Consider the following 27,919-nt stretch of genomic DNA (forward strand, 5'->3'; position numbering starts at 1 on the left):
GAGAGAAGTTTGGGCTGGAGATGCACACTGGTTTTCGGCAGCTTGTATGTAGAGTTTAAAGCCACAAGACGGTGTGAGATCAGACCGGAGTGAGTGTAGACAGAGACCAGAGGGAAGACCAGGAGATCTGGGAAATGAGGGGCTGATGGGAGAGGCTGAAAGGAGAAGCCAGTGAGGTTCCTGAATCTTACACATTTTGAGGACATTCCCTTCAAAAAAAAAAAAGAGTACAAAATGATGAATAAAATTTAAAATAGAAAGTAAATATTTAGAGTGAGAAAGGAATCACAACAAATGGCTAATTTTTTAAAGTACTTACCACAAATCTAAAAAAAAAAAATGATACAAATGGACTTACTTACAAAACAGAAATAGACTCACAGACATAGGAAACAAACCTATGGTGGAATCTAGAAAAATGGTACTGCTGCTGCTGCTGCTAAGTCTCTTCAGTCATGTCCGACCCCATAGACGGCAGCCCATCAGGCTCCCCCGTCCCTGGGATTCTCCAGGCAAGAACACTGGAGTGGGTTGCCATTTCCTTCTCCAATGCAGGAAAGTGAAAAGTGAAAGTGAAGCTGCTCAGTTGTGTCCAACTCTTCGAGACCCCGTGGACTGCAGCCTACCTGGCTCCTCCATCCGTGGGATTTTCCATGCAAGAGTACTGGAGTGGGGTGCCATTGCCTTCTCCGAGAAAAATGGTACAGGTGAACCTGTTTGCAGGGCAGGAATACAGACACAGATGTAGGGAACGGACGTGGTCACAGGGCAGAAAGGGGAGGGTGGGAGGAATTGGGAGATCAGGGTTGACATTTATACGCTGCCACGTGTAAAACGGGCTTCCCAGGTGGCTTGGCGGTAAAGAATCCTGCCAAGCAGGAGATGCAGGAGACTCGGGTTCAATCCCTGGGTCGGGAAGATCATCTGAAGGAGGAAATGGCAACCCACTTCAGTATTCTTGCCTGGAGAATCCATGGACAGTGAAGCCTGGTGGGTTAGAGTTAATGGGGTTGCAGAGTCAGACACGACTGAGTGACTGATCATGATGAATAAAATAGATAGCTAGTGGGAGCCTGCTATAAAGCACAGGAAGCTCAGCTCTGTGCCCTGTAGTGACCTAGATGGGTGGGATGGCGCAGGGGCGGAGTAGGAGGGGCTGTATACATATATATATATATATATATATATATATATATATATATACACACACACACATATGGCTGATTGATTTCATTTTAAAGCACTTATACTCCAACTTTAAAAATTTTTAATTAAATATATCAAAATTTAAAAAAATAAAGAAACCGTGGTTACCAAAGGGGAAAGGAAAGGGGAGGATGAATCAGAAATTTGGGATTAACAGATACACACTACTATATATAAAATAGACAAACAGCAAGGACCTACTGCATAGCACAGGGAACAATATTAAATACCTTAACCTATAATGGAAAATAACCTGAAAAATAATACATATATATGTGCATCATATGTAATACGATGTATATATACTATACATATATATGTATAAGCTGAATCACTGTGCTGTACACCTGAAATATTACAGTAAGTCAACTGTATTTCAGTTTTAAAATAACGTGTGTGTGTGTTAAGTCACTCAGTCGTGTCCGACTCTGCGACTCTGTGGACTGTAGCCCACCAGGATCCTTTGTTCATGGGATTCTCCAGGCAAGAATACTGGATGGGTTGCCATTTCCTTCTCCATTAAAAGAACATACATGCCACAAATATCATAGTATCCCCAAAGCACATTTTTATTTTTATTATTACTAACTGCCTGACGTATGTCTTCCTGCATTTTAGACTGCATATTCTCTGATCAGCTCTCCATATGGGGATGGATTTGAAATACAATCTTCTGTAGTGGAAATAGCTAATTTAGTCTTTCCTCCAGCTTGGTTACTCAACATTAATTGTGTTACTGGTAATTTAGAAAAAGTTTTGCTTCAGTCGCATAACTCTCCATTGTCAGGCCTCATCTGTAACTTGCTCTGTGGTTTCTTCCACTGGAGGTGCTTCTTGCCCAGGAGCAAGATCTCAGAGAACTGAGTCACTTGCTTTCGCTAGATACAACGTGGTACCCATGGCTCCCAGTGGCTCAAGAAGCAGCTGGTGCAGTTTAGCTGGGACCACACAGCTCCTGCCCCCTCCCAACTGCTAAGCTGGTCCTGCTGGTGAGGTCAGGTGGCCATGGAGCCTGGGTCAAGGTGACTCCAGGCAAGTAACAGAGCAGAACAGTGTTTCCTTCAGAGATTCTCCTTGGGATAGAGGATGGCATCCACAGTCTGTGAGATTTACCTTAGGTCCAGCTCTTGCTGGAGTCCAGGTGAAGTGGAAGTGATGCTGGCAGCCCACTAGCCCCACTCCAAGCCCTGAGACCACTACCACTGTCTCAGCAAGAAAGCAGTGTTCCATGCTGTGGCTTGGGGGCCAGAAGAGAAGTACAGTCTTAGAAAGAGCCTGTAAGTGAGGATCCCTGAAACTTAAAAAAAAAGTTTACTTATTTGGCTGCGTCAGTCTCAGTTGCGGCACGTGGGACCTTCACTGTGGCACACAGGCCCAGCTGTGGCTCATGGGCTTGGTTGCTCTGCAGCACGTGGGATCCTAGTTCCCAGACCAGAGATTGAATCCGAGTCGCCTGTATTGCAAGGTGGATTCTAAGCCACTGGACCACCAGAAGTCCCTGGAATCCCTGAAACTTAACTTTTACTAACTTCAAGTTCAGTTGATCTCTGTTAGGAGGAAAAGCAGGAAGGAAAGCATTCATGGAAGCCAAGTGAAAAAAGTATTTCCAAAACAAGGTGATCGGTGAATGGTGTTAAATGCTGCTTAAGAGGCTGAGAATTAACTATTGGACTTAGAAATGTGATGGTTGTTGGTGATCTTGACACAGTTTGGTGACATGGTAGAAACAAAAGTTCATGGTAAAGAAGATGCCTGCAATGCGGGAGACTGGGGTTTGATCCCTGGGAAGATCCCCTGCAGAAGGGAGTGGCTACCCACTCCTGTATTCTTGCCTGGAGAAGTCCATGGACAGAGAAGCCTGGCAGGCCCCAGTCCATGGTGTTGCAAAGAGTCAGACATGACTGAGCAACTAACACACTTCATTTCGTCAGTTTGAGATGCTAGAACAAAAATACCATAGAGTAGGCAGCTTAAGCAACAGACATTTATGTCTCATCCATTCTGGAAGCTGAAAAGTCAGAGACCAAGGCGTGAGTAGATCCCGTGTCTGGTGAGGGTCTTCTTCCTGGTTTGCAATGGCCGTCTTCTTGCTGCGTCTTCACATGGCAGAGAGAGAGAGAGAAGCAAGCTGTCTTGTGTCTCTTCATTCATCTGGCTGCACCAGGTCTTAGCTGTGGCGTGTAACATCTAGTTCCCTGACCAGGGATTGAACCCAGGCCCCCTGCATTGGGAGCAAAGAGTCTTAGCCACTGGACTACCACAGAAGTCCCTCAAATCTCTTCTTATACAAGCAGTAATCTCAACATGAAGGCTCCACTCTCATGACCTAATTTCCTCCCAGAGGCTCCATCTACAGATACCGTCACATTGGATATTAGGGTTGCAACAAATGAATTTGGGGGCAGGGACAGGGGGTAGGTGGGACACAAACATTCAGCCATCGCGGGGTAAATTCAAGAGAAAACAGGGACAAGTAGGAAACAGTCAATACATATAACTATCTGTAGGCGTTGTGTGTATGAAACTTAGTTCCCATTATTCTTATTTACAAATGAGTGAATAATACATTTTTCTATTTTTATCTCTTCAAGAAGCCCTAAATTATGTTGTCACTTTTGTTTGATGCCACAGTAGATTCTAAATACGAAAGCAGTTCCCCATACTTTATGTAAATGCTCAAATTAGAATAAAAAGGGAACTTAAGAAAATCTCAAGATCTCTTTTCAGCCCAAGTATATACAAGTGACACTAATCTACTTCTTGTCTTCTAAAGATATAGAAAAGTCAGTAGATGCAAGTGAGAATTTGCATTCATATAAGCTGCCCTTCCCCCATGTCACATGTGGTTAACTTTTGATGCTGTTGAATATTTTTGGGTCTCTTTCTGCCATCTCACTTTTCACCTCCCTGGAGCTTGACTTAGCAGAGTACATTATTACTCTGCCCACTCCACCCTGCATTCACTCAAAACTAAAACAATTTGGAAAGAAGTCCATTTAAAAACCATACTTTTGGTGCTTCCCTGGTGGTCCAGTGACTGAGACACCACACTCCCAACACAGGGGGCCTGCGTTCAATCCCTGGTCAGGAGCTGGAGCCCGCGTGCCCCAACTAAGAGTTTGCATGCCACCAGTGAGACCCAGTGCAGCCAAATAAATACATACAAATATTTAAAAAACATATCTTTTAAAAAATACAGTAATCCATTTCATGTTATGTACATGTGTATGTCTACACTGTCAACAAATTCTAAGACTTTTTCAAATACCCCTTTGGTGTTTTTTTAATTATTAAATAAAATATGTCATTTCATGATCACTCTTCCATTTACAAATGTTTTTTCCATCAAACTTCTGCCATCACAATACTGCCTACCAAAGAATCCTGTTGTCTTGGCTGTTCCTTTTGCATGGTCATACATACACACACTTAACGACACCCCCATGAATTTCCTTTGTGATTGATTGTTGTATTGGTCTGCATTGTTCATATGACCATAGTGATTATCCTGTTAACTTCATAACAGTTTGTTAGCCTAGTTCTCAAAATTTTAACTGACTTCCACCCACGAATGGATAAAGAAGATGTGGTACATATATACAATGGACTATTACTCAGACATAAAAAGGAATGGGATTGGATCATTTGTAGTAATGTGGATGAACCTAGAGTCTATCATACAGAGTAAAGTAAGTCAGAAAGAACAATAAATATTGTATGTTAAGGCAGATATGGAATCTAGAAAAATGGTACAGGTGAACCTATTTGCAGGACAAGGATGGAAATGCATATATAGAGAACTGAAATGTGGACACAGGGAAGGGCAAGGGAAAAGTGGGACGAACTGTGAGAGAAGCATTGATACACACACACACACACACACAGAGCCATGTGTGAAATAGCTAGCCAGTGGGACGCCGCTGTATACCACAGAGAGCTCAATTCGGTGCTCTGTGATGACCTAGAGGGGTGGGAAGTGGGGGTTGGGAGGGAGACTCCAGAGGAAGGGGTATATGTATACATGTAGCTGACTCATGATGTTGTACAGCAGAAACACAACATTTTAAAGCAATTATACTCCAATAAAAACATTTTTTTCACTGACCTCAAGTATACTGTGCAAAGCCAGTTAAGTTGACCCAAGACATTTCTTATGGTTCTTTGTTGAGTATTATTTGATCCTGTGTGTAATTTTAGAGATGTTTCTGCTTCCTGTTTTATGCTACACAGAAGTTTTACCTCCCTCCTCCCCCACACATTGCGAGAACCTTTAACCACGGGCTGCGTTGTTCCATGAACCACTTCCTCTTGAGGAGGGCTTTCATTGCATTTTGAAAAAAAACTACACAGCAGGAATTGGGTAAAATGCAATATTGTCTGTTATTTTCCAGTTGTACATACACTGGCTACCTCACGATCTCCACCAGCATTTGAGGACCTGGATTCTGCACTACATATTCCATACCAAGTGTGATTCCTATCACCAACAGATTTTTTAAAAATTATCTCCTCTTTTGTATCTGTAGTTGTCATATGTGGGCTGGGGCTTCCCTGGTGGCTCAGTGATAAATAATCCATGGACCAAATGGTTCGATCCCTGGGTTAGGAAGATCCCCTGGAGAAGACATGGCAACCCGCTCCAGTATTCTTGCCTGGGAAATCCCATGGACAGAGGATCCAGGCAGGCTACAGTCCATGGAGTCACAAAAGAGTCAGACAGACTGAATGGCTAAACAGCAACAATGTGTGGGCTGATTTTTTTTCCCTGGAAAAAATAAACACAGCCAGTTGGGGTTTTTTTAATTTAAAAATAATAAAAATATCAAAGCAAATTGATACTGAAAGAACCTCAGATTTTCCAACTTTCTTTCTCATGAATTCTGTTAATAGTTATAGTTTAATTCTGGCAATCTAGCTATAGACTCAGACACCACTTCACTTGCACAATAGTGCATGATACACGATAGTACGCGGTACACAATAGTGCTACAACCAGGGTGAATCTTGAGGACAAATATTTCTGTCCACTTACATGAGATGTCTAGAGTAGCCAGATGCATAAACAGAGAAAGTAGGGTGATGGATCCTAGGATTCGGGGCTGGGGGTGGGAGGGATGGGGAGTTACTATTTAATGGGTATGAAATTTCAGTTGAGGAAGATGAAAAGGTTCTGGAAATGAATGGTGGTCATGGTTGCACACCAATATGAATGTCACAGAAATCCTACGAATTACATGTTAATCTCTTCATTTTACAGATGAGGAAACTAACCCAGGGAGGTTTAAAAACCTTATCCAGGTTGTTGTTGGCATCTGGATTTACTGATAGGGTTGCCAAGTGCAATGGACAGCAAGTCTCTCCACGAGGTATGCTGACATCCATGAAAGTTGGATTCCAAATGATCAGTAGGGTTATATGAAGGATGAGTGGACAGAGGAGGATGCTACTTGAAGGGAATAGTGTGTACCAAAACAGAATGTTTAAAATCCTGTTCAGACAGTGTCAAGAGTTGAACCCTGAAGAGTAGGTTGGGGCAAATTACGAAGGACTTAAAGATGTGGCGAGACTTGAACTCTCCCTGCTTCATCGTGATCAGCCACAGAACAGAAGATTGAAACATTCAGATCCCCATTTCAAATTTGAAATGATAGTGATGGGACTTGATGAGGAATTCTGGAGGCTTGATGAGCTGATGAGAGTCTCAACACTGAGGATGAAGGAAAGGAAAGCTCTCTGCAGGAACCACCGACGGGATTTTTTTTTTTTTTGACTGATAGGGGTGGAAAAATGGGAAGAGTCTGAGGACTGTGCCAGGGTTTCTAAATTAGACTAATAGATGGATAATGACCAATAGTCAAGCTAGGGCATATAGGAGGAGAACGCACCAGAGGGGGAAGAATGATGGAAAAGCTTGTGGAATATTGAATGGGCTGCTTTAGGTGAGTCACTCAGGTCCAAAATCATGGCTGGAATTGCTCATCCAAGTGGCAATGAAACCCGTGTCCAAATTGAGTTAAATAGACAAGGTTGACTTTGCCATAGATATAAACAGATGTCCTATTAAGCAATATATAGATATATATTTTCATAATATATGTTATATAAGTTGTATATAAGTATATTATATAACATGCAACATAAGTATATATTAGAATGCTGTCGGGATACACTTCTTCCTGCACTCTGGGGATCTGACTGACATCTAACACTAAGGCATCCGCCATAATGATATGGTATATGTATACACTGTGAAACAGTCATCACAAGTTGCATTAACACCTCCTTAGAGTCACCATGTTTTCTCTTACAGGCAGATTTTTTTAAATACGCATATTTAAAGCTTTTATAGGAAATGTATATATGTGGAGAAGAAAAACTATCTGTAGATAAAAACAGGCTCAGAAGTTTGAGCCTTAGGGAAAGACAGAGCATTAGGGAAAATCCCACCGTCATTCAGGGACTCTAAGGCAGAATTTCGGCCTGAATGTACAGCCTCAACCACCCCATCCCACTCCTATCCAACTCTCTGCGCCCTCCAAAAAAAAAACAAACCAGCAAAATCTATCTGATAAAGAATGATTCCAAATGTTTTTAATCAACAATGTGTTGTTCCTCCCCAATACACAAAAGGAGTTCAGAGATGACATACTCACACAAAAGGAGTTCAGAGATGACATACTCACAAAAAGATGTTAGTTCCACCCAGTCGCTATGTGCACGTTGCTTGTTTCACAATCCATTGCTTCACTGAGGCTCCTCCACCCTTTCTCTTTTGGCTGTTAACCCATACAACACTTTGAGTGCTCAGGGCTGGGTGTTTCTTTTCTCTCTTTCTGTCTGTTTACTCTTGATTTTGACCTTCAGGAAATAATGCACATATAAATAGACACAGCCCTATTTTCTTGTCCGTGTGTGTGTGTGTGTGTGTGTGTGTGTGTGTGTGTGTATGTGTGTGTGTGTGTGTGTGTGGACACTGTATATATCCATGGAACTCTGATTCTGTTCATTCCAAAAGCAAGGTTTTCTTGTAGGGAAGATAAATATGTAATCTGGTTTGAATTTACACATTAATACACATTTATGTTATTAATAGCTCTTAACTAAATGTTTCAGGATTTTCACCAAGAATAACAACGCTTTTATTTTATTTTTTTAAATGAGTTAACTTGTCCTAATTTTTATTTTTAATCAGAGGATAATCACTTTACAATATTGTGATGGTTTCTGCCATACATCAACCTGAATCAGCCATAGATACATATGAACCCTCCTTCCTGAACCACCCTCCCACCTCCCTCCCGATTCCAGCCCTCTAGTTTGTCACAAATCACCAGCTTTGGGTTCTCTGCATCATACAGCAAATTCAAAAAAAAAAAAAAAACCGTGTACCCCAGTGTTCATTGCAGTTATGTTCATAGCTTTAAAAAAAAGTCTATGGATTTCTTTCATTCTTTTCATTCTACGTATTTCCTAGCATTTATAATAGTTAGGGCATGGAAGCAGCCTAAATGTCCATCAACAGATGAATGGATAAAGAAGTTGTGTATTATTCAGCTCTAAAAAGGAATGCATTTAAGTCCATTTTAATTGACTTTTTTACTCTTGGAAAGAGTCTTAAAATTAGAGAAAAGTTCCTCATAGATAAATAAGATTTGACAAAGACTTTTCACCTTTTCTTTACCTATCAACCTATCATTGTTGTTTGAGTTTTGGAAAAAGTCTTACAATTAAGGAAAGTTCCAAGCACCAGACAAACATTTTCACAAAACTCCCCTATCTCCCATATATCCTCCTGAAGTACCATTTATCTTTCTGAAATGTTATTTGTTTTCCGATAAGTGCCCCTCTTCCCCAAGTCACCTGTTTTTCACAAGATGCCTTTATCTCCTGCTGCTGCTGCTAAGTCACTTCAGTCATGTCCGACTCTGTGCGACCCCAAAGACGGCAGCCCACCAGGCTCTGCCTTCCCTGGGATTCTCCAGGCAAGAACACTGGAGTGGGCTGCCAGTTCCTTCTCCAAGTAGGGACATTAGTCAATTTCAGCAACCTACTTTGCTTAAAACAAGATTTACAGAATAATTTTGATGTTAACTCCTTTAAGTAATTCAGTATCAACAGACTCTAGGGAAAAGGAATGAGAGGGCAGGGGGAGGATTTTTCTACTTTGATGAACATCGGGGGAGTCAGCAGAGGTCACAAGTATGTGCTGCTGTTTCAGGTTATTTCCACATTAGGTGTATGATTCACTCTGGCATGTCCTCAACCTGTTTTGGTTTTTTAAATTTTTAATTTAATTTTTATTGTGTATTGGAGTATAGTTGATTTACAATGTTGTGTTAGTTTCAGGTGTACAAGAAAGTGATTCAGTTATACATATATTCATTCTTTTTCAGATTCTTTTCCCATATAGGCGATTACAGAATATGAGTAGAGTTTCTGTGCTCCACAGTAGGTTCTTGTTGGTTATCTATTCTATATATAGTGGTGTGTGTATGCCTCAACCCATTCTGTATCAGTGGTGTATACAGTCTGAAAATCTAAGGTGTTTGGGCTCAATGGATATTCTGACCCATCGATGCCACGTCTTAGCCACTGGGCCACCAGGGAAGTCCACAGGGTGGATGTCTGGCAGATATGCACTGATGGACTCCAGATGGTTTTTACAGCACTCATTCGTTCTGATTTCTCAGTGTCAGTGCTGTTCTAGCTGTTTACTGTTAATATCAACCTGGCTTACAGATCAGTTCCTAGAACAAGGTTAAGTGCTAGATATGTCTTCATCATTGTCATCATTACATCTCTGTACTTTCAAGAACTGAGTTTTTTAATCATTTAGGTCAGTTTTAAATAAGCAGAGTCAGTATGACAGAGGTCTTTTAGCTACATATAAAGAAACAGAGGGTTTAGTTAAATCCTGATTAACTAAAGCTATTAAATATGAAAAGGTATTATTGCTTAAGTATTAGTTTGAGGTTATAGTAAAGGGAGAACTATAAGTTTTCATGATAATTTAGTCATGGAAAGATAAACTCACCTTGACTTTGCCTATTTTAGCCAAATATTTTTTATTGACGTATAGTTGCTGTTGGTATTATGTAAGTTACAGGTATATAGTATAGTGATTCACGATTTTTAAAGGTTATACCTCATCTATAGCTATTATAAAACAGTGGCTATATTCTCGTGTCGTGCAATACATCCTTGCAGTTTACTTCATACCAGATTGTTTGCACCTCTTACCCTGCACCCCTATGTTGCCCCTCCCCTCCTCTCTCTCCCCACTGGTAACCACTAATTTGTTCTCAACACCTGTGAATCTGCTTCTTTTTTTGTTTTATCCACTAATTTATTGTCTTTTTTTAGATTCTACAGATAAGTGATATCATACAGTATTTGTCTTTCTCTGCCTGACTTATTTCACTTAGCATAATGCCCACCAAGTCATCTGTGTTGCTGCAAATGGCAAGATTTCACTCCTTGTTATGGCTGAGTAATATTCCACTGTGTACGTTTACCACATCTTCTTTATCCATTCATCTATTGATAGACACTTAGGTTGCTTCTGTATCTTGGCAATTCAAGTAATTTATTTTAAATACAAATACACACAAGTGTGTGTGCAGAGATAATATTATTATGGTTATGTGAGGAAAAAAAAACCTTTAATGTTACATATATGATATTTACGTAAAAAAGATCAGTCATGAGTTGGTCATTGTTAAAGCTGGACAATGGGTACATGAAGATAATTACATTATTTTCTCAACTTTTGTATGTATTTAAGTTTCATATAAAATAATGGATACAAACACATGCATACACACACATACATATTGTTTGGTTTAAGTAATCCATGCTGATCTCATCCATTCACCAGACTTCTTAGCTTGAACTGTAATGAGCACTAATTTTCTAGTGTTTTAGAGCATTTGTGACCCTTAGAAATTATCTGCAACAAAGTCCTTATCTTACAGATGAAGCAGTTGAGTCTTTATTGCCAAACAACACATTACTAATTAAGCCTTGTGACTGTGCCTCCTAATGTCCTAATCCAGCCTCACCAACAATGTCAGGACCAAAGCAATTAGTTATACCTCCCAGGGCGTCCCTCCTCACACTTTACGGAAGCACTTTTTCTCCTGTGGCCACTTCCTTCGCTTGGTTTAGGTAGAGAAAGGTTATAATGTAAAATACGTTTTATTTCCATCTCTTATCACTTGATCATGTGGCCGTTTTAGTTCTAACTGTGTGGCATCCTAATATTTCCAAATAAATGTGCTGAAAACTGCTGTTTCAGATAAAAACTTGTAAAGCAAGGAATTTTTTGGTAAATTTGCTCTCTCACACCTGACATCATTTTTGTGTTCGTTTTCAAGTGGAAATGAAGTTCTTTGTGGCTCTGGTGCCATCGCCCACGACCTGAGGCATTCTCTTTTTCCAATCAGGGTGTCCTACCTGGTTGTGAATTCCTGAATGTCACCCACTTGTCCAGTTGGCCCCAAGGAGACTAGTTCTGTCTGGGAAAACAGTCCCATTGATACTCTGAGACAGTCCCTGGAGTTCGGCTCAATCTTGGACCAAGCAAATTGCAGAGAGGTCAGGCATGGACGTGCAGGCTGAAGTGAACCTTCCTCTCCACAAGCTTTTCTTCTTGACTTACTTGCCCATTGATGGGCCTTTTGGAGGAAAAAAAGAGATGGGACAATTATCCCCAAGGACCAGGCTTTTATTAGACTGTTTATTTCTGGATTTCTTCCTTTTTCAGATGGGTGAGTCAAACGAAGATATAGACCAAATGTTCAGCAATTTGCTGGGAGAGATGGATCTCCTGACTCAGGTAAATTCTCCTTCTTAACTTTCAAATTAGGGGAAAAAAAAACACAGTGTTACTGAATTTGATTCTAATATGACAAGAGAGCTATCTTTCTAACGACTGGAAATTGACAATGTTATATAGTCCTGCTCTAACTGTAGTTGGGGAAAAAAATAAAGCTTTTTTCCTGATTATACCCTTCTGAGTTCAGTTAACTGAATACATGGATCACACACACATTCTGTTATGGCAGTTCTCATGCTCATGGTATCCCAATACTTAGGAATGCCAATGGAGGAATTTTCCCCAGGCAAACCCTCTGCAACCACCACCCTCACTGAACAATTTCCCTGGCAGTTACCTTTATGTAAAGGCTAATCAGCTCATGACTTTCTGCATAAAGCACTAAAATAAGAATCATCCAATATTCCTAAATAAGAAAGACAGGGATCCCAAAGTTTTCTACAAAATAAATGAAGACTAATCTATTTTTTATGTTTATTTTAGAAAAATAAATCAATACTAGTTAGCATCTACTTTATATTCTATATGAAATTCAAGGAAGTTCAGACTCTATGAAGGAAGAGACAAAAGATGAGACAACAGGCTTAGAGAAAAGGGGTGCTGACTAAAAACCAGAGGGATGGTAGCCACATTTCTGTAGATATGAGGACTTTTTTCCACCTGTGAAGGGGGAGGGTTTGTTGAACGTCTGCTTGTCTCTGTCCACTCACTTCTGCTCCATAGAGGAATGACTATCCTGTTTGGTCAGTTTGGGATTTTCATAGTTGAGTATTGTTGGTATAACCTCCAGAGTAAGATGGGGACCCCTCAGAGTGTCTTGGATCTGCCTTTACTGAGAGCCTTTCTGAGTTTTGATCTTCACTGTGCTCAAGTGAGCCCAGTCACAGGGTTTGCTTGGCTAAAAGTGATTAAAGGAGTTTCTTCCTAAAACTATTCCTTGCTCTTCTTTCCCTCTCTATTTTACTCAAAGCCTGTTACATCACACATTCATAGATACACATTTTGATAGAGAACTATTTCTAATTTCTTTAAGTAGCCTGATATATTCCTGAGAAAAAATGAGTTGGCTCCTCTAATTGCAATGTTATACTTCCTAATTATAGTGTTTAAAAAGCAACTAGTTAATGAGCATTTGTGTGTGTGTGTGCACTTCCTTTCTCTATTTTCTGTGCTCCGGTATCTGCCCCATAGTTTCTCTATCAACCTTCCCTTTTCTTGGCAATTTTTGCAAGCTTATTCTGGTTTTTAGAATGAATTCTGGGGTTGCAGTCACTCTTCCCTACATTTTATCCTTGATTCTAACTTTCTTTGGTTCATTTTTTTAAGCTTCTTGATTAATGGTCTTTTTTTTTCTACTTATAACTGATAGTATCTCATTAATTTATTCTCAAAAGTATAATGATTGCTTCTTTCAGAAATTTAAAACGTGAACAAGGATTTACTACATCAAATTAACATAAAAAATACACTTACTGTCATGAAAACATTCATGAGTAGGAACAGGTGAAATCACTTCTCAAACTACGGATGTAAAAATATTTTTAAATATTAGCTTTTAAATCATACAAGAAGTCACTTTTTCACTTAAAAAATAATGTTACTTACAAAATTAGTAACTTACTGTGTCTTCATTTCTTTTTAACGAGTTTTATTAAATAAGAGCAACAGCATTAACATTTTACTGTATAATAAAAGATTGCATCCTGAACAGTTCTTTTCTTCAAGTGACTAAATATTCCTTTCTTTGATGTCATAACTTAAGTCTTAATGAATTATATATATAGTGTATGTGTCACAAATGCACCATTACCAGAAGTTTTTTCTGTTGTTTATAAAAGCAAACAACTTCATTCTCATCAGTCTCAGTTGATCTGTTTTGTTTCAAAGTGTACTTTCTAGAATAATTTTTAACTTATCATTTTCTGTAGGGAAAAAAATCACCTAAAATGTGCAAATAATACAGTTTTTAGAGAACATGTTTAGAGAGAACATGGGTAAACAGTAGACGATTCTTAACTTAATGAACAATTTGCCCTGCAAAAATGTGAGTATCCTGAATAACTTTGGGGCTGGGGCTCTGTTTTCACAGAGTTTAGGAGTCGACATTCTCCCTCCTCCAGATCCTAAACCGCCCAGAGCTGAATTTAACTACAGTGTGGGGTTTAAGGATTTAAATGGTAAGCATCATCATTTGTTTTCTTGAGTGATTTGAAATCATAGCAATGACTAAAATCTGTCAGAGTGTAATTCGCAGCACTAGAAAACTAGGAATACACTTCCTTAGTTCTACATATATTCTTTCTGAGATTTTAAAAATTGATTTCACTTAATTTTATGAAGAAGTTGTATGCAAAACAACACTGGTTTAGGAGGAAATAAACCCTTGTTACATAGTTGGGAGATCCAGCCTTCAGTCCAGGTGCTGTACACGGAGCCATTGTTCAGTGACTAAGTCATGTCCAATTCAGCGACCCCATGGACTGCAGCATGCCAGGCTCCTCAGTTTCCACTGTCACCTGGAGTTGGCTCAAATTCATGTCCATCGGGTTGGTGTCCATGAGATCTAACCATCTCATCCTTTTCCACCCGCCTTTCCTTTTGCCTTCAGTCTTTCCCAGCATCAGAGTCTTTTCCAGTGATTCAGCTGTTTGCATCAGGTGGCCAAGGTATCAGAGCTTCAGCAACAGTCCTTCCAGTGAATATTCAGGGTTGAACCATTAGCATTAATGTAATAATATGCTGCATGGTGTTCATGCTGATGATGTTGGGCAATAAATGATTTCCCCATGCTTTCTGATCCTTTGTTCCTGAGAAGGCTGTATTTCCCCCATTCCCATTTCCTCAATCTCGTTCACGTTGCACACAGCAGCTAGATTTGTCTTCCTCATCGTCGCTTCCACCCTGCTCACCCTGTGTTCATCACACTCACCATCCGGTGACTGCCTGATCAGCCAAGTGCGGTCCCAGCTTGATTCACGGCCATGGCTCCCTGGGTGCATGTGGTCTCATTAGTTTTCAGTATCCCATGTCTGATCACCACAGTAATCTCACACGTGGAAGAAATTCCAGCGAAACCATCCCCCCTCCCGCTCACTCTGAAAATCCGGGTCTGCTGTTTCCTTTAAGAGTTAACTCCCAGGACTTCCCTGTGGTGGAGTGGTTGAGACTCCTCCGTGCTCCCAATGCAGTAGGCCCAGGTTTGATCCCTGGTCAGGATCCCACAAACCATGTGGTGCAGTCAAAAAAAACAAAACAATCCTTAACTACTAGTATTAATGTATAGAAAGTCTTGAAAACAACAAGAGAAAATTCTTTAAAAAAAGAGAGAATTAACTTCCAACTCACAGTCTTATGAAGTCTTCACCAGTTAATCCCGATTTTTCAAAAACATTTTTTTCACTCCTTAATGCCCTTTGTGCTTTGTTTCCTGCTGTTTATCATTAGTTGCTCTTTTGAGATGTGAGAGTTCCTATAATTGGATGGTGTGCCCACAGAAACTCAATCCTCACCCCAAATCTCAAGGCATATTAAATAAATCCCAGTTGGTGGAGACCGACTCTCTTCCAAGTATATTCATTAGTGTTGCTCTGTTTGCCGCTGTCCAAAGACCTGGGAGAATTTTCCATCCATTTCCAGCCTCCCCCATCCCCTACTTTGTAAAACTCTAAGATCTTGCACCAGAATGCGCAAGAATTTCCTCCATAGGCATCCAGTCAGCACTTAGATTTGACTTTATAGGTGGCCTGTGAGGATGCTCAATGTAGGGAAGGCATTTGCCTCCCTTTCTTTTTTTTTTGGAAGGAAAGGATATTTTTAGCTTTATTGAGGTTTAACTGATGAATAAAACTGTATGATACCTAAAGTGTACAACATGCAGATTTGCTGTGCATATACATTGTGAAAAGATTTGCCCTATCAAGACAATTAACCTATCCATCACCTCACATATTTACTTCTTATTTTAGTGAGAATGTTTAAGTTCTACTCTTTCAACAGATTTCAATTATACCACACAGTGTTATCAACTAGAGTCATCGTGGTATACTTAGATCCTCAGACCTTATTTGCCTTATAAAAGTTCATATTCTTTCACCAACCTCATCCTATTTCCCCAACCCCAGTCCCTGGCAACCTGTACTCAAACTTACTCTTTTTTAAAAAATTAATTTATTTTGTAATTGAAGGGTAATTGCTTTACAGAAAAACTGACTCTTTACAATGACTTTCATTTAGTTTTTCCAGGTACACATCATTATCTTGCTCATGAATGTGATTTTCCCTATCAGAGTCCTTAAATGCACTGGAAGACCAAGATTTAGATGCTCTCATGGCAGATCTGGTAGCAGACATAAGTGAAGCTGAGCAGAGGACAATCCAGGCCCAGAAAGAGTCCCCTCAGAAGCAGCCTCCTTCAGCATCCCTGTGTGTGCCAAGTTTCAGTGATACAGCCTCTCTTGGTTACGGAGCAAATGTTGCTGCACCGAGTCAATATGATGATGACTTACCACCTCCACCAGCTGATCCAATGTTAGACCTTCCTCTGCCACCACCCCCTCCAGGACCCATCTCTCAGGTAAGTCCATGGGGTCAGGACTCTTGACCTCTGCCACCCATGATCTCTGACTTTCTTCAAAGTGACAGTTCCATTCATAAATGTGTATGCCCAGAGCTCTAAGATTCAAAAAACAAGGATCCCAGATGTGTTCACTGCAGTCAGACATAAAATGGCCATGAAAGGACACGTTGGTGAGTATAAGGAACTTACTACGGCCATATGCAGGAAGTAGTACAGTTTGGCTAAAGTCTACATTTGTACGTGGCTTTTCCTGATAATACTCACCTCTGGGGGTCATACATGATTAACCTGGTATGAGCTGTGGAAATGATTTACACATTGCTGTGTCCCTGGTCCTTGCCCAGTACATAAAGAATAGAAGGCATTCCTTACATATTTCTAAATTGAACTAAATGGAATTTTGCTGAATTTGACAGCCTTGTTCATTGGCAAAGATATCACTTGTAAGGTCAAAGTTGGAAGGGGTGTTATGGGCAAGCAGGTGGTAAGTGTTTGATATTAATAGATTTCTGGGCAGTTCATATTGTCATTATTTGGGTTGTCAGTTTATGTCCCTCATCAATGCAAAAAGGGTGCTTTAAGGATTTTGCCTAGGGTAAGCCACTTTTAAAATATTTCAGAGAAATAACCTAGCTCTATTTCCTGTGGCTCTCACATTTATTGTACTGTATGCTGATCAGTACTTATAAATACAACACTAGTAACCCTGAAAATCCCTACAATATCTTTTGGATGAATAAATATGAAATACAAACAAATATCAAATACTACTCATTGCTGTATTGTGTGATTCTTGTATAAAAATTATTTGAAAATTGGTGATCCATTTAGATCAGAGGCTTTTTTTTCCCTCCAGTTTATTGAGATATAATTGATGTATAATATTAGAGAAGTTTCAAAGGGCCTGGTTGAATCCAAAAAACTTTTCAGAGAGAATTTTGTACATTTATATTATTTACAGCAAGATACAGTAACATAGGGCTTCCCCAGTGGCTTGGCAGTAAAGAATCTGCCTGCAAGTCAGGAGCCACAGGAGACATGGGTTCCATCCCTGGGTTAGGAAGATCCCCTGGAGGAGGGCATGGCAACCCACTCCATTATTCTTGCCTGGAGAATCCCATGGACAGTGGAGCCTGGTGGGCTACGTCCATAGCATCGCAAAGAGTTGGACATGACTGAAGAGACTTAGCATGCACATATGCAATAACATAAGACTTCCCTGGTGGCTCAGTGGTAAAGAATCCAGCTGCCAGTATAGGAGATGCAGGTTCGATCCCTGGGCTGGGAATATTCCCTGAAGGACATGGCAACCCACTCCAGTATTCTTGCCTGGGAAATCCCACAGACAGAGGAGCCTGGCGGGCTACAGTCTTTGGGATCACAAAGTCAGACACAACTTAGCAGCTGAGCACAAGCACGACTATACAAGTTTAAGTTACACAACATGATGAGTCTTAACCACTGGACAGCCAGGCAAGTACCAATACAGGCTTTTATCAACAGAAAGTGACTAAGACACTGGCGATGTTGGGAATACTTACTCGCTTGTATGATTAATGGACTGTGTTGACGTCATAACGTTTTACAGGAAGAAGAAGAAGCTCAAGCCAAGGCTGATAAAATAAAACTGGCATTGGAAAAACTGAAGGAGGCCAAGGTCAAGAAGGTAAACTACGAATCACTTTTACACGGGGCAGTCAAATTAACAACTTCTTCATATGCTTAAGGGTAAAAAAGTTTTACATTCAAGTGGTACTTTCCAATGAGTTGTATTTTTTTTAGCTTAAGGACAAAGATAAATTATTCTTTCCATGACATCAATTGCTCATTTGTGATTGATAAATAGGGAACCTATGTTAGTGTCAGTGTGGACGTTTCCAGGTTTCTACCCCCAGGGCTCCCTCCCCTGAGGATGCCCTCTGGGTTCTGCTCACTCTTGGGTAATAGCAGGTGGCATCCTCTTCTGGGCCCATCTCAATTTGGCTAGAGTTCAGCTTCCACTGGCATCACCTCATTCCCACAGTTGCTTTTGTGCATGTCATATACCCCCTGGGGCAGCCCCTAGACTGCCCTGGGTGTCTGAGTTCTCCCCTGAAGTTCCAAATGTTATTCTGGCTGGTGCTGTGCATTCAAAGTTGCATAGGTTTTGAGTGACCTGCCCCAACCCTGTGGTCCCAATAAGTGTGTAATTTATTGTGCATTTTCTGTAGCTTTTTCCAGAGACGCATTTACTGTATTGTATCAGAAACACACATATTTAACCTCAGTAAAAGCATCTGCCTAATAATAAAGTGTTAATAATAGTTAATTTGGTAAATTAAGAGAAAGATAAAGTCTCACCTCGACCCCTGAGGCATATGCTATGACTGAGACTCATTAAGAGCTTTTTAATTACAGTTGGGTGAATTATTCTTTTCATAGAGGGTGTTCGATTTTATGTTCCTGCAGCCTCTCTCATGGTTCTTTGAATGAAGGAGTTCAACACATGCTGATTGACATTTAATAAATATTCCTTCATTACCCCGGGATCCAGACAGTCAAGGTTCATCTGTGAGAATGTTTCCAGATCAGCCTGGTTCCTTTCATTTCAAGCATGCATGCACCTTCTTACTATTTCCCTTCCTGTTCTCTATGTGTAATTACATTCTGTGGTCGGTTACTGAGCTGATGCCTCTGTGAATCCCTGGTTAAATCCAGCTCCCCTTCTGCTCAGCCCGGGCTCTCAGTGCTGCCAGAGCTTGCCACTCCAGTCTCTGTCTCACGAACCTAGAGAACTGCTTCCACCTTGTCCTCTCCCTGAAAACCTCCAATACCTCCCTCCTCTTCCTCATGATGTTGCCACCCATTGCGGAGAAGTAGAAGCGACCCAAAGAAAGGTTCTACCAGCTCCTAACACAATGGCCTCCTGCCCGCCTGCACCTCCGGCCGCTGGTCCATAGTCTTGTCCCGTGGATGGCCTGTCGTGTTTCTAAAACCGGCTCCTTCGTGTGCTTAACCGGAGATGAAGAGGACAGGGACGAGCGAGCAGTATTTCCTGCTGGAGACCAGAAGCTAGAGAAAGTTGCCATAATTCAGTTGAGGTGAATTGTAGCGGCAGCGAAAAGCAGCACCTGCCTCTAGTCAGCAAAGTGTATGTGAAACAGAAGCCACTCTGATCGGGGGGAGAGAGAAGAAAATTAAGAAGCCAAGGTGTTTATTTTTTTCTCACTTGAGGTACTCGAGACTTATTTCTAAAAATAAAAGGCTGTGTGGCACAGATAATTAAAAAATAACTGAGTCATACTCATCTGTTAATAAAGTAAGTAAGGTATACTAACACATAATCTACAGCATGTTTTATAAAGGCTGGAAATCAAGTTGACCTGAAGTACTCTGTCCTCAAATATTCTGCTGGGTGTTGTCATCTTTTTGGATCAGGAATGATATACGTAGTTTGTGGTGCAACGTTTTTAGAACTGGAAAGAGTATCAGACTCACTCATTGACTGTATTTGTTTCTTTGTGGTAAAGAGTCTGCCTACCAATGCAGGAGAAGCCAGAGGTGTCGGTTTGATCCCTGGGTGAGAAAGATCCCCTGGAGGAGAGAATGGCAGCCCACTCCAGTATTCTTCCCTGGAAAATCCCATGGTCTTTACTACAATGGGTCAGAAAGGGGAAGTCTTTTCATTCTGAAATCATTTTGCCCTATATGATATGGTATTGATGTGAAATGGGGTCGCAAGGAGTCGGACATGACTGAGCGACTGAACTAAACTGATTGATGTGAGAAGTACTCAGCTTGCTACATCACGTAACCGTGCTTTAGGGTGTCATGTGCTGATACAGAACTACCCTTCAGCTTGGAAATGGGAAGAGAGCTGTGAAGAAGAGTCAACATGGTTTCTTTTCACTAAAGGTCACCTGCCTTCTCTTGGTTTTTTCCCTAAGTTTCATGATTGTGGACATTTGTAACTACATGTGCGTTAAATTTAGTTTGCAGTTTCTGCCAAAAGAAAAACCAAAACCAAGCCCTTTCCATCACTGCATCATTGTCAAACTATGTGTGCGGTTTGGTTTTTTTCTCTCTTTAAAAACAAAAGATAACACCAAGCTATGTTTTGTTTTTTCAAGAATTCCTAAGCGAGAAAAAATGTGGTCAAAAGTTATTGATTTTCCCATCGGGAACACTGTCCTCTAAATCCTAACATTGGTAGGGTTTCTTAGGACCCGTAGCTACTTTATAGCAATAATCCTCAGCAGAGAGCAATGGGTATGCCTTCTATGGAAAATAAGCCACGGTCATTCCGATATTTGAGGAATTTCTGTTTTTCCAGGCACCCCTCCAAGCGTGATTTCTCAGGTCAGATGAATGTTTTGTGTGGGTTTTTTTGACCATGTGGTATGGCATATGGGATCTTACTTCCCCGACCAGGGATTGAACCCTGTATCCTGCAGTGGAAGGGTGGAGTCTTAAGCATTGAACTGTCAGGAAAATCCCCAGATGAATGTCTGTGACACTGTGGTATTTATTTGAGCCTGTTGTGTTAAATACATCAAAAGATGAACAGACAACAGAAACAAAGTGTCCAACTAGAAGTTCCTGGACTACAGGTTTCAAAGGGAAAAAAGTATTCTTTGGCCAAGCCTGGAATAAAAGCCTGATTCAAATGGCCTCTGCAGGAGGAAACGCACTTTACTGCCCCAGTGTTTGCATTTGAGTCTCCCGAGTGCAAGTGGGGGAAGGGGAGATACTAGGTGTGCTTCTTCATGTGGTCTTTGCTGCTCCTCACCCAGATTCTTATCACCACCCACACCCTTGGTTGCTCTCAGTAACTCTGCACAGCAGTCCGCAGGCACTGTGTGCCCGTCACCATTCACTGCACAGTGTCTTCAGGATCCAACTGCGTGGGTCCAGCGAGGCAGTTTACCTGCTGCTCAGAATGTGGCCCAAACTTTAGGGGAGGAAGAAATGTTGCCAGTTGTATGACTTCTCTTTCCATCCCTTCGAAATACTTTTTATTTATTTGTTTTTAAAATGTGTGTATTTGTTTGGCTGCACCGGATGTTGGTTGCCGCACACAGGATCTTCAGTCTTTGCTGAGGCATGCGGGTATCTTTAGCTGTGGCATGAGAACTCCTGTTGTGGCACATGGGATCTGGTTCCCCATCCAGGGATCAAACCTGTGCCCCCTGCATTGGAAGCGTGGAGACCCAGCCACTGGCCCAGCAGCAAAGTCCCAATACTTTTTAAATAAAGATGCACTTCCTCTGTGACTAACCAGGACCAACCTTAGACAAACAATAGGCAGAACTTGTCTCTATCCCACACTTCTCTTTTCAAGCTAGAACAGAAATTTAAGCAAGAGTGTCTGGGGGTTCTGGGTGACGATGTTGCTCCAGGAATGCTCTGCTGGTGGTGTGTGGAGTAGCTTCAAGCACTGCAGGCTGTAGGTTGGATGGGGATGGTCTGGAAAGGGAAAGACAATCCCAGGTGGCAGAGATAGACTCTGAATCAGGGAGGACCAGTGATTTTGGTGGGCTTCCCTGGTGGCTCAGACAGTAAAGAATCTGCCTGCAATGCAGGAGACCCAGGTTCAGTCCTTGGATCAGGAAGATTCCCTGGAGAAGGGCATGGCAACCCACCCCAGTATTTTTGCCTGAAGAATTCCATGGACAGAGGAGCCTGGTGGGCTACAGTCCATGGGGTCACAGAGTCCAGATCTCCCTCATCAGAATGGAGAGTCTCTGAGGACTGGGCAAGGACTTTGCTTATTGTGTATTATTTCTGGTTTTGTGAATTGGTTTCTCCAGCACCTGTCTGTATTCTTGGCACATGAATGAGTCTGTGGGATACCTTCTTACCTAAATATGCAGAAGCAATAGAAGTGGAAACCTGAACCTTTCTTAGTGGCCTTCTCCAGTTGCTGGAATTTACTAGCTGTCCTGTGGCTTTATCCTCAGCTTGTTGTCAAGATACTTATGAATGATAACAGCTCGAAGTCACTGATGGTGGATGAGCGGCAGTTAGCCCGAGATGTTCTCGACAACCTTTTTGAGAAAACCCACTGTGACTGTAACGTGGATTGGTGTCTTTATGAAATATATCCAGAGCTGCAAATCGGTAAGTCCCAGTCCTAACGGCAGGCTGTATTCCAGAAACCTGTGGTTTGCTTTATTATATTATGGGTTTTGATCTAATTATGAAGAAGAGTTTTGTTCAAGGCTGTGAAGACCACCCCACCCATCACTTTCCTTATTTTGGATTCAGTGCTTGTCTCTTGCTTGATGTGTGGTGAAGAGACTCAGATGGAAGCAGGTGGCCAGACCCGGGGGAGGGTGTGCATTATTGCAGCTACTTCTCTAGCAGATCCAAAAGGAAAGTGAGTGACAAGATGATGCTTCTTACTGTTTAGCCAGCTGAGCCGATGGGCCTGGGTGCTGATCAGCCAATGTCTCTTTAAAGTTTGCTTCTTTAAACTCTAAGGCAGTCATCCCCCACCTTTTTGATGTCAGGGGCCAGTTTCATGCAAGTCAGTTTTCCCATAGACCTGGTCGGGATAGTATTGGGATATTTCAAACGTGTTACATTTACTGAGTTCACTGAACAGGAGCAGTTAGGTCTCTGGCAGCAGTACGAGCAATGGGGAGCAGCTGTAAATGCAGATGAAGCCACTTCATGCACTCGCCCGCCGCTCACCTGCTGCTCAGGTGGGTTCCTAACAGGCCATGGACCAGTACCGGCCTGTGGCCCAGGAGCTGGTGACCCCTGCTCTTGGGTAACTCTGCCCCGGGCCTCATGTCCCTGTCCACTTTTCTTCCTCCACGGCTCACTCACGTAGTATCTGATACTTTGTCTAGTGGAAGAGGCTCAGCCCCAAAGAGCAAAGGACAGTTGATAGAATTTGATGAACTGAAAAAGCAGTTAAAGAAAGATTCTGCTACTTCTCATTCTTAATCCACTCACAGAACAGTTGTCTCCCGGGAGAGTTGGGATATGGAAGAGCTGGGATACAGAATTGTTGGGATACAGGGTTGCCTGTTTTAGAAGCTTTGGGGATATGTCTTACTGGAGGAAATGATCTACAAGGAAATAATCCTCCAAGTTTTCTTCAGTTCTCAGAGTCAGATAGAGAAAAGACAGGAAGGAAGGTTTAGGGTTGGTTTCGATATTCGTATAATACATTGTGTTTTATATGTATTTTATATGTGTTTAGGGAGCAATGTTTTGTGGGGCCCCCAACCTCTAGGATCTAATTGCTGATGATCTGAGGTGGAGCTAATGTATTAATAATAATAGAAATAAAGTGCACAATAAATGTAATACCCTTGAATCATCCTGAAACCATCCTCCATCTCCGGTGGGTGGAAAAATTGTCTTCCATGAAACTGGTCCCTGATGCCAGAAAGGTTGAGGACCTTTGTATAAGTGCTTATTAGTTATCTCACCAGAGAAGGCAATGGCACCCCACTCCAGTACTCTTGCCTGGAAAATCCCATGGGCGGCGGAGCCTGGTAGACTGCAGTCCATGGGGTTGGGAAGAGTTGGACACGACTTCACTTTCACTTTTCACTTTCATGCATTGGAGAAGGAAATGGCAACCCACTCCAGTGTTCTTGCCTGGAGAATCCCAGGGACGGGGGAGCCTGATAGGCTGCTGTCTATGGGGTCGCACAGAGTCAGACACGACTGAAGTGACTTAGCAGCAGCAGCAGCAGCAGCAGTTATCTCACAATTTGATTCAAAGTTATTTACCCAATTACTGCCTAATTGTCCTCCTTCCAGACAGGGTGGAGGGCTATTTAAAATAGTAAAAAACCCAAATACAAAAAAGGAGCAATGGCTGACCGCTACCACTATATTATAGGCTTATCTGCCATGTTTTTTTACGGGAAATAAGTTGAAGACCTGAGACTGAAGAATAGACATAACAGAGATGTTACAGTATGACATCATGTAAGAATTGCTGCTGCTGCTAAGTCACTTCAGTCGTGTCCAACTCTGTGCGACCCCATAGACGGCAGCCCACCAGGCTCCCCCATCCCTGGGATTCTCCAGGCAAGAACACCGGAATGGGTTGCCATTTCCTTCTCCAATGCATGAAAGTGAAAAGTGAAAGTGAAGTCGCTCAGTTGTGTCTGACTCTGTGTGACCCCATGGACTGCAGCCTACCAGGCTCCTCCATCCATGGGATTTTCCAGGCAAACGTACTGGAGTGGGGTGCCATTGCCTTCTCTAATGTAAGAATTAGGAATTTCTAAAACCAATGAGAAGTATGAAGCATTGTGTTAGCTCAGTACCAACTTATTTCTTTGTTGGAAACCCTGCTGTCTTGGGTCTGAAAAAATGCTTTCTCTTGTTACATCAGAAAGGTTTTTTGAAGACCATGAAAATGTTGTTGAAATCTTATCAGACTGGACAAGAGACACAGAAAATAAACTGTTATTTTTGGAGAAAGAGGAAAAGTATGCTGTATTTAAAAACCCCCAGGTAAGATAATTTGTATATTGTTAAACCATATAAAATATTCATTCTGTAATGTCAGCTGTGTCCTCACAAGATACCTCACAAAATTTCACATTATTCATTATCTCACAAAATATCACAAATGTATTCCTTTCAAAGAAATACAAACTCAACGCTTAGGGGTCAGGACAGGGGCCCCTTGTGCCACGTGGGCCTGCCTCTCTGGGGTGAAGTAGGTTGGGGCAGTACAACCTTACTGTCCTAATTAGAGCAACTTTGTTGATGAAGCAGCTGAGTCTCTCTCAGTTTCTCAGGCCAGTTGGCGTTGGGAAAGTGCCTCTTCCCAGTTAACTGTGGTCACAGGGTGGTCTGCTCCTCCTAAAAAAATGCCAGGTGTTCAAATGAACACATGAACCTCAGCTGTAACCCAAAGAGTTTTCTTTTCCCAGCTGTGCCTACATGTAGCCCCCACTGTGCGAAGACCAGTGGGGCCCAAAACCAAAATCAGAAGTGTGAGGCCTGGGGTCTGTGTCTGGAGAGGGTGACCCACCTTGGTATTAACATTAGCCGACCTTCTTGCCAGGAGCCCCGAAGAATGTCTTTTTCAGAGAACGTGTTGTGAAAACAAATTAAGGCCACCTGCTTGCTGTATTGCTGTTCATTTCTTTTTATAAACATCTTTTATGTTTCTGACTTCAAAATTAATATCAATTTATTGGAAAAAAACTGAAAAGTAGAAGAAAGGAAATTTAAGTATTCCCACAGTTCAGTGATCATCACTATTGATACTTCAGGTAATTTTCGTTCCATTGTTCTGTTTCTTAACCGAAATTTGGTAGTGGTGGTGGTTTATTTAGTTGCATAAGTAAGAAGCAGAGACGGAACCACAATGGCATGCTTCCCCCTGGGTGCAGAAGGGCACCAACCGCCATGGGGGAAAATGACCTCATGGTCTCTCCCCTCCTTTCCAGCCTTTCTCTCCTGCCAAGGTTCATCTCTGACCATCTGGGACCAGGCCCAGCTGGAAGGAGAGTCATACAGGCATCACATTTACAACTTCCAGAAGGGGCTTTTATTTTATTTTTTATTGATTGATTTTACTTATTTGGCTACCCTGGGCCTTAGTTGCAGCACTAAGGATCTTAGTTGCAGCAAGATCTTTAGTTGTGGCATGCAGGCTTTCAGTTGCGGCATATGCAGTATTCCTGACCAGGGATCATACCCGGGCCTCCTGCTTTGGAAGGGTGGAATCTTAACTTCTCAAGCACCAGGGAAGTCCCTGGGAGGGGCTTCTCCTTTAAAACAAAGTCTTCTCTCGACTTCAGTGCCCAGAGCCCCTGCCCAGCCAGCATGGGCGTGTGTATCAGTCAGGGTTGTGAACACAACCTGAGGGTCCCAGTGGCTTCTAGCAGCAGGTATCTCCTCTCTCCATGGCCTGCAGGTCAGCAGGTCCTCTGTCCCTGGCTCTACAGTGTGAGTCAGATCAAGAGAGTTCCACATGCCTCTTACTGTCCTTAGACCAGCAGCCACCTGTGAAACACTCTCCTCCTGGTGAAGGGCAAGCGTGCTGGAGAAGCCGTGGAAAAACACCCTGCCAACTCTCAGGCCCTCTGCTCCCATGGACCCACATCCTGTTCTCCCACTCACATTCTGCTGGCCCACGCAAGTCACGTGGCCAAAGCGAGCATAAGGTGGCCAGGACGTGCGCTCCAGCCATCCCAGGGGGCGGGCACTGCACAGGTGACAGGCATCACTGAATTCTGACACAGGATGGAAGAGAGCTTGGGGTGATGGGCTGGGCTGCATCAGCTGTGCCCCAGTTCTAGCCAGGCTGGTTGTTCACCAGTGCCCCAAAGATAAGCCAGTAATTTTTTAAATTTTGTTAAATTTTTTAAAAATTTGTTAATTTATAACGTTGTGTTAGATTCAAGTGTACAGGAAAGTGATTTGGTCATACACACACACACACATATATATTCTTTTTCAGATAATTTTCCATTACAGGTAATACAAGATACTGCGTAGCATTCCCTGAGCTGTACAGTAGGTCCTTGTTGTTCACCTCTTTTATATATAGCAGTGTGTGTATGTTAATCCCAGGCTACGACTTTCTCTCTCCCCTTGCCCCCACTCTCCCCTTGGTGACCATAAACTGGTTTTCTGTGTCCGTGAATCTGTTAATATTTCTGTTTTGTAGATAAGTTCACTTGTATCATTATTTTAGATTCCACATATAAATAATACATGATATTTCTTTCTCGTCTGATTTACGTAATATGATCATCTCTGGGTCCATCCATGTTGCTGCAAATGGCATTATTTCATTCTTTTATGGCTTAGTGGTATTCCATTGTATGTATATACCACATCTTCTTTATCTGTTCATCTGTCCATGGACATTTAGTTTGCTTCAAAGAGCCCCAGTGTTTAACCACCTCTGGGCCTTTGTCCACGCTGTTCCTCCTGCCCTGAATGCTCTCTTTCTTTTCCTCTATCTGAATATAAACATCTTTCAAGTTACAACTTACACCTCCTCTGTGAAGTCTTCCTTGATCATCTCAGCCCACAGTAATTTCCTCCTCTCTGCAAACCTACAGAACTTGGCTCATTTTTAATTTGTGCAGTCTTATACAGCTCCCCCATCTATAGATATATAGCCATCTACTTACATTTATCTTCTCAGTGTGATAAAATGATTCTTAAAACAGTGATATTTTACATGTGAAAAGTACAAATATTTACTCATGGATTGGTAAGTGTTTGCTTGATTTATTCATTATCCCAACAAGGTGATTTTAAACAATGGATTTGCCATTTCTTTCCTATCCTGCTGCTCTCAAAGCTTGCATTTTCAGAAG

General features: G+C 41.8%; 1 protein-coding gene across 3 annotated transcripts in view; it reads left to right on the top strand.

Moving 5' to 3' along the window:
- APBB1IP (amyloid beta precursor protein binding family B member 1 interacting protein) overlaps positions 1–27,919 on the top strand; it is a 75,942-nt gene that overhangs the window by 26,630 nt on the left and 21,393 nt on the right. For all 3 annotated transcript variants that reach the window (XM_086334687.1, XM_086334688.1, XM_086334689.1), the window contains 6 exons: positions 11,972–12,043; positions 14,133–14,220; positions 16,330–16,616; positions 18,208–18,285; positions 22,559–22,718; positions 24,964–25,085. In XM_086334687.1, the coding sequence (XP_086190813.1) occupies positions 11,972–12,043; positions 14,133–14,220; positions 16,330–16,616; positions 18,208–18,285; positions 22,559–22,718; positions 24,964–25,085 (807 nt within the window). The remainder of the gene's footprint in view (positions 1–11,971; positions 12,044–14,132; positions 14,221–16,329; positions 16,617–18,207; positions 18,286–22,558; positions 22,719–24,963; positions 25,086–27,919) is intronic.

Source organism: Bos grunniens, chromosome 13 (assembly GCF_055505025.1).
Source record: "Bos grunniens cultivar Pamir isolate PY7600 chromosome 13, Bosgru_T2T1.0, whole genome shotgun sequence".
Taxonomy (NCBI): Eukaryota; Metazoa; Chordata; class Mammalia; order Artiodactyla; family Bovidae; genus Bos; species Bos grunniens.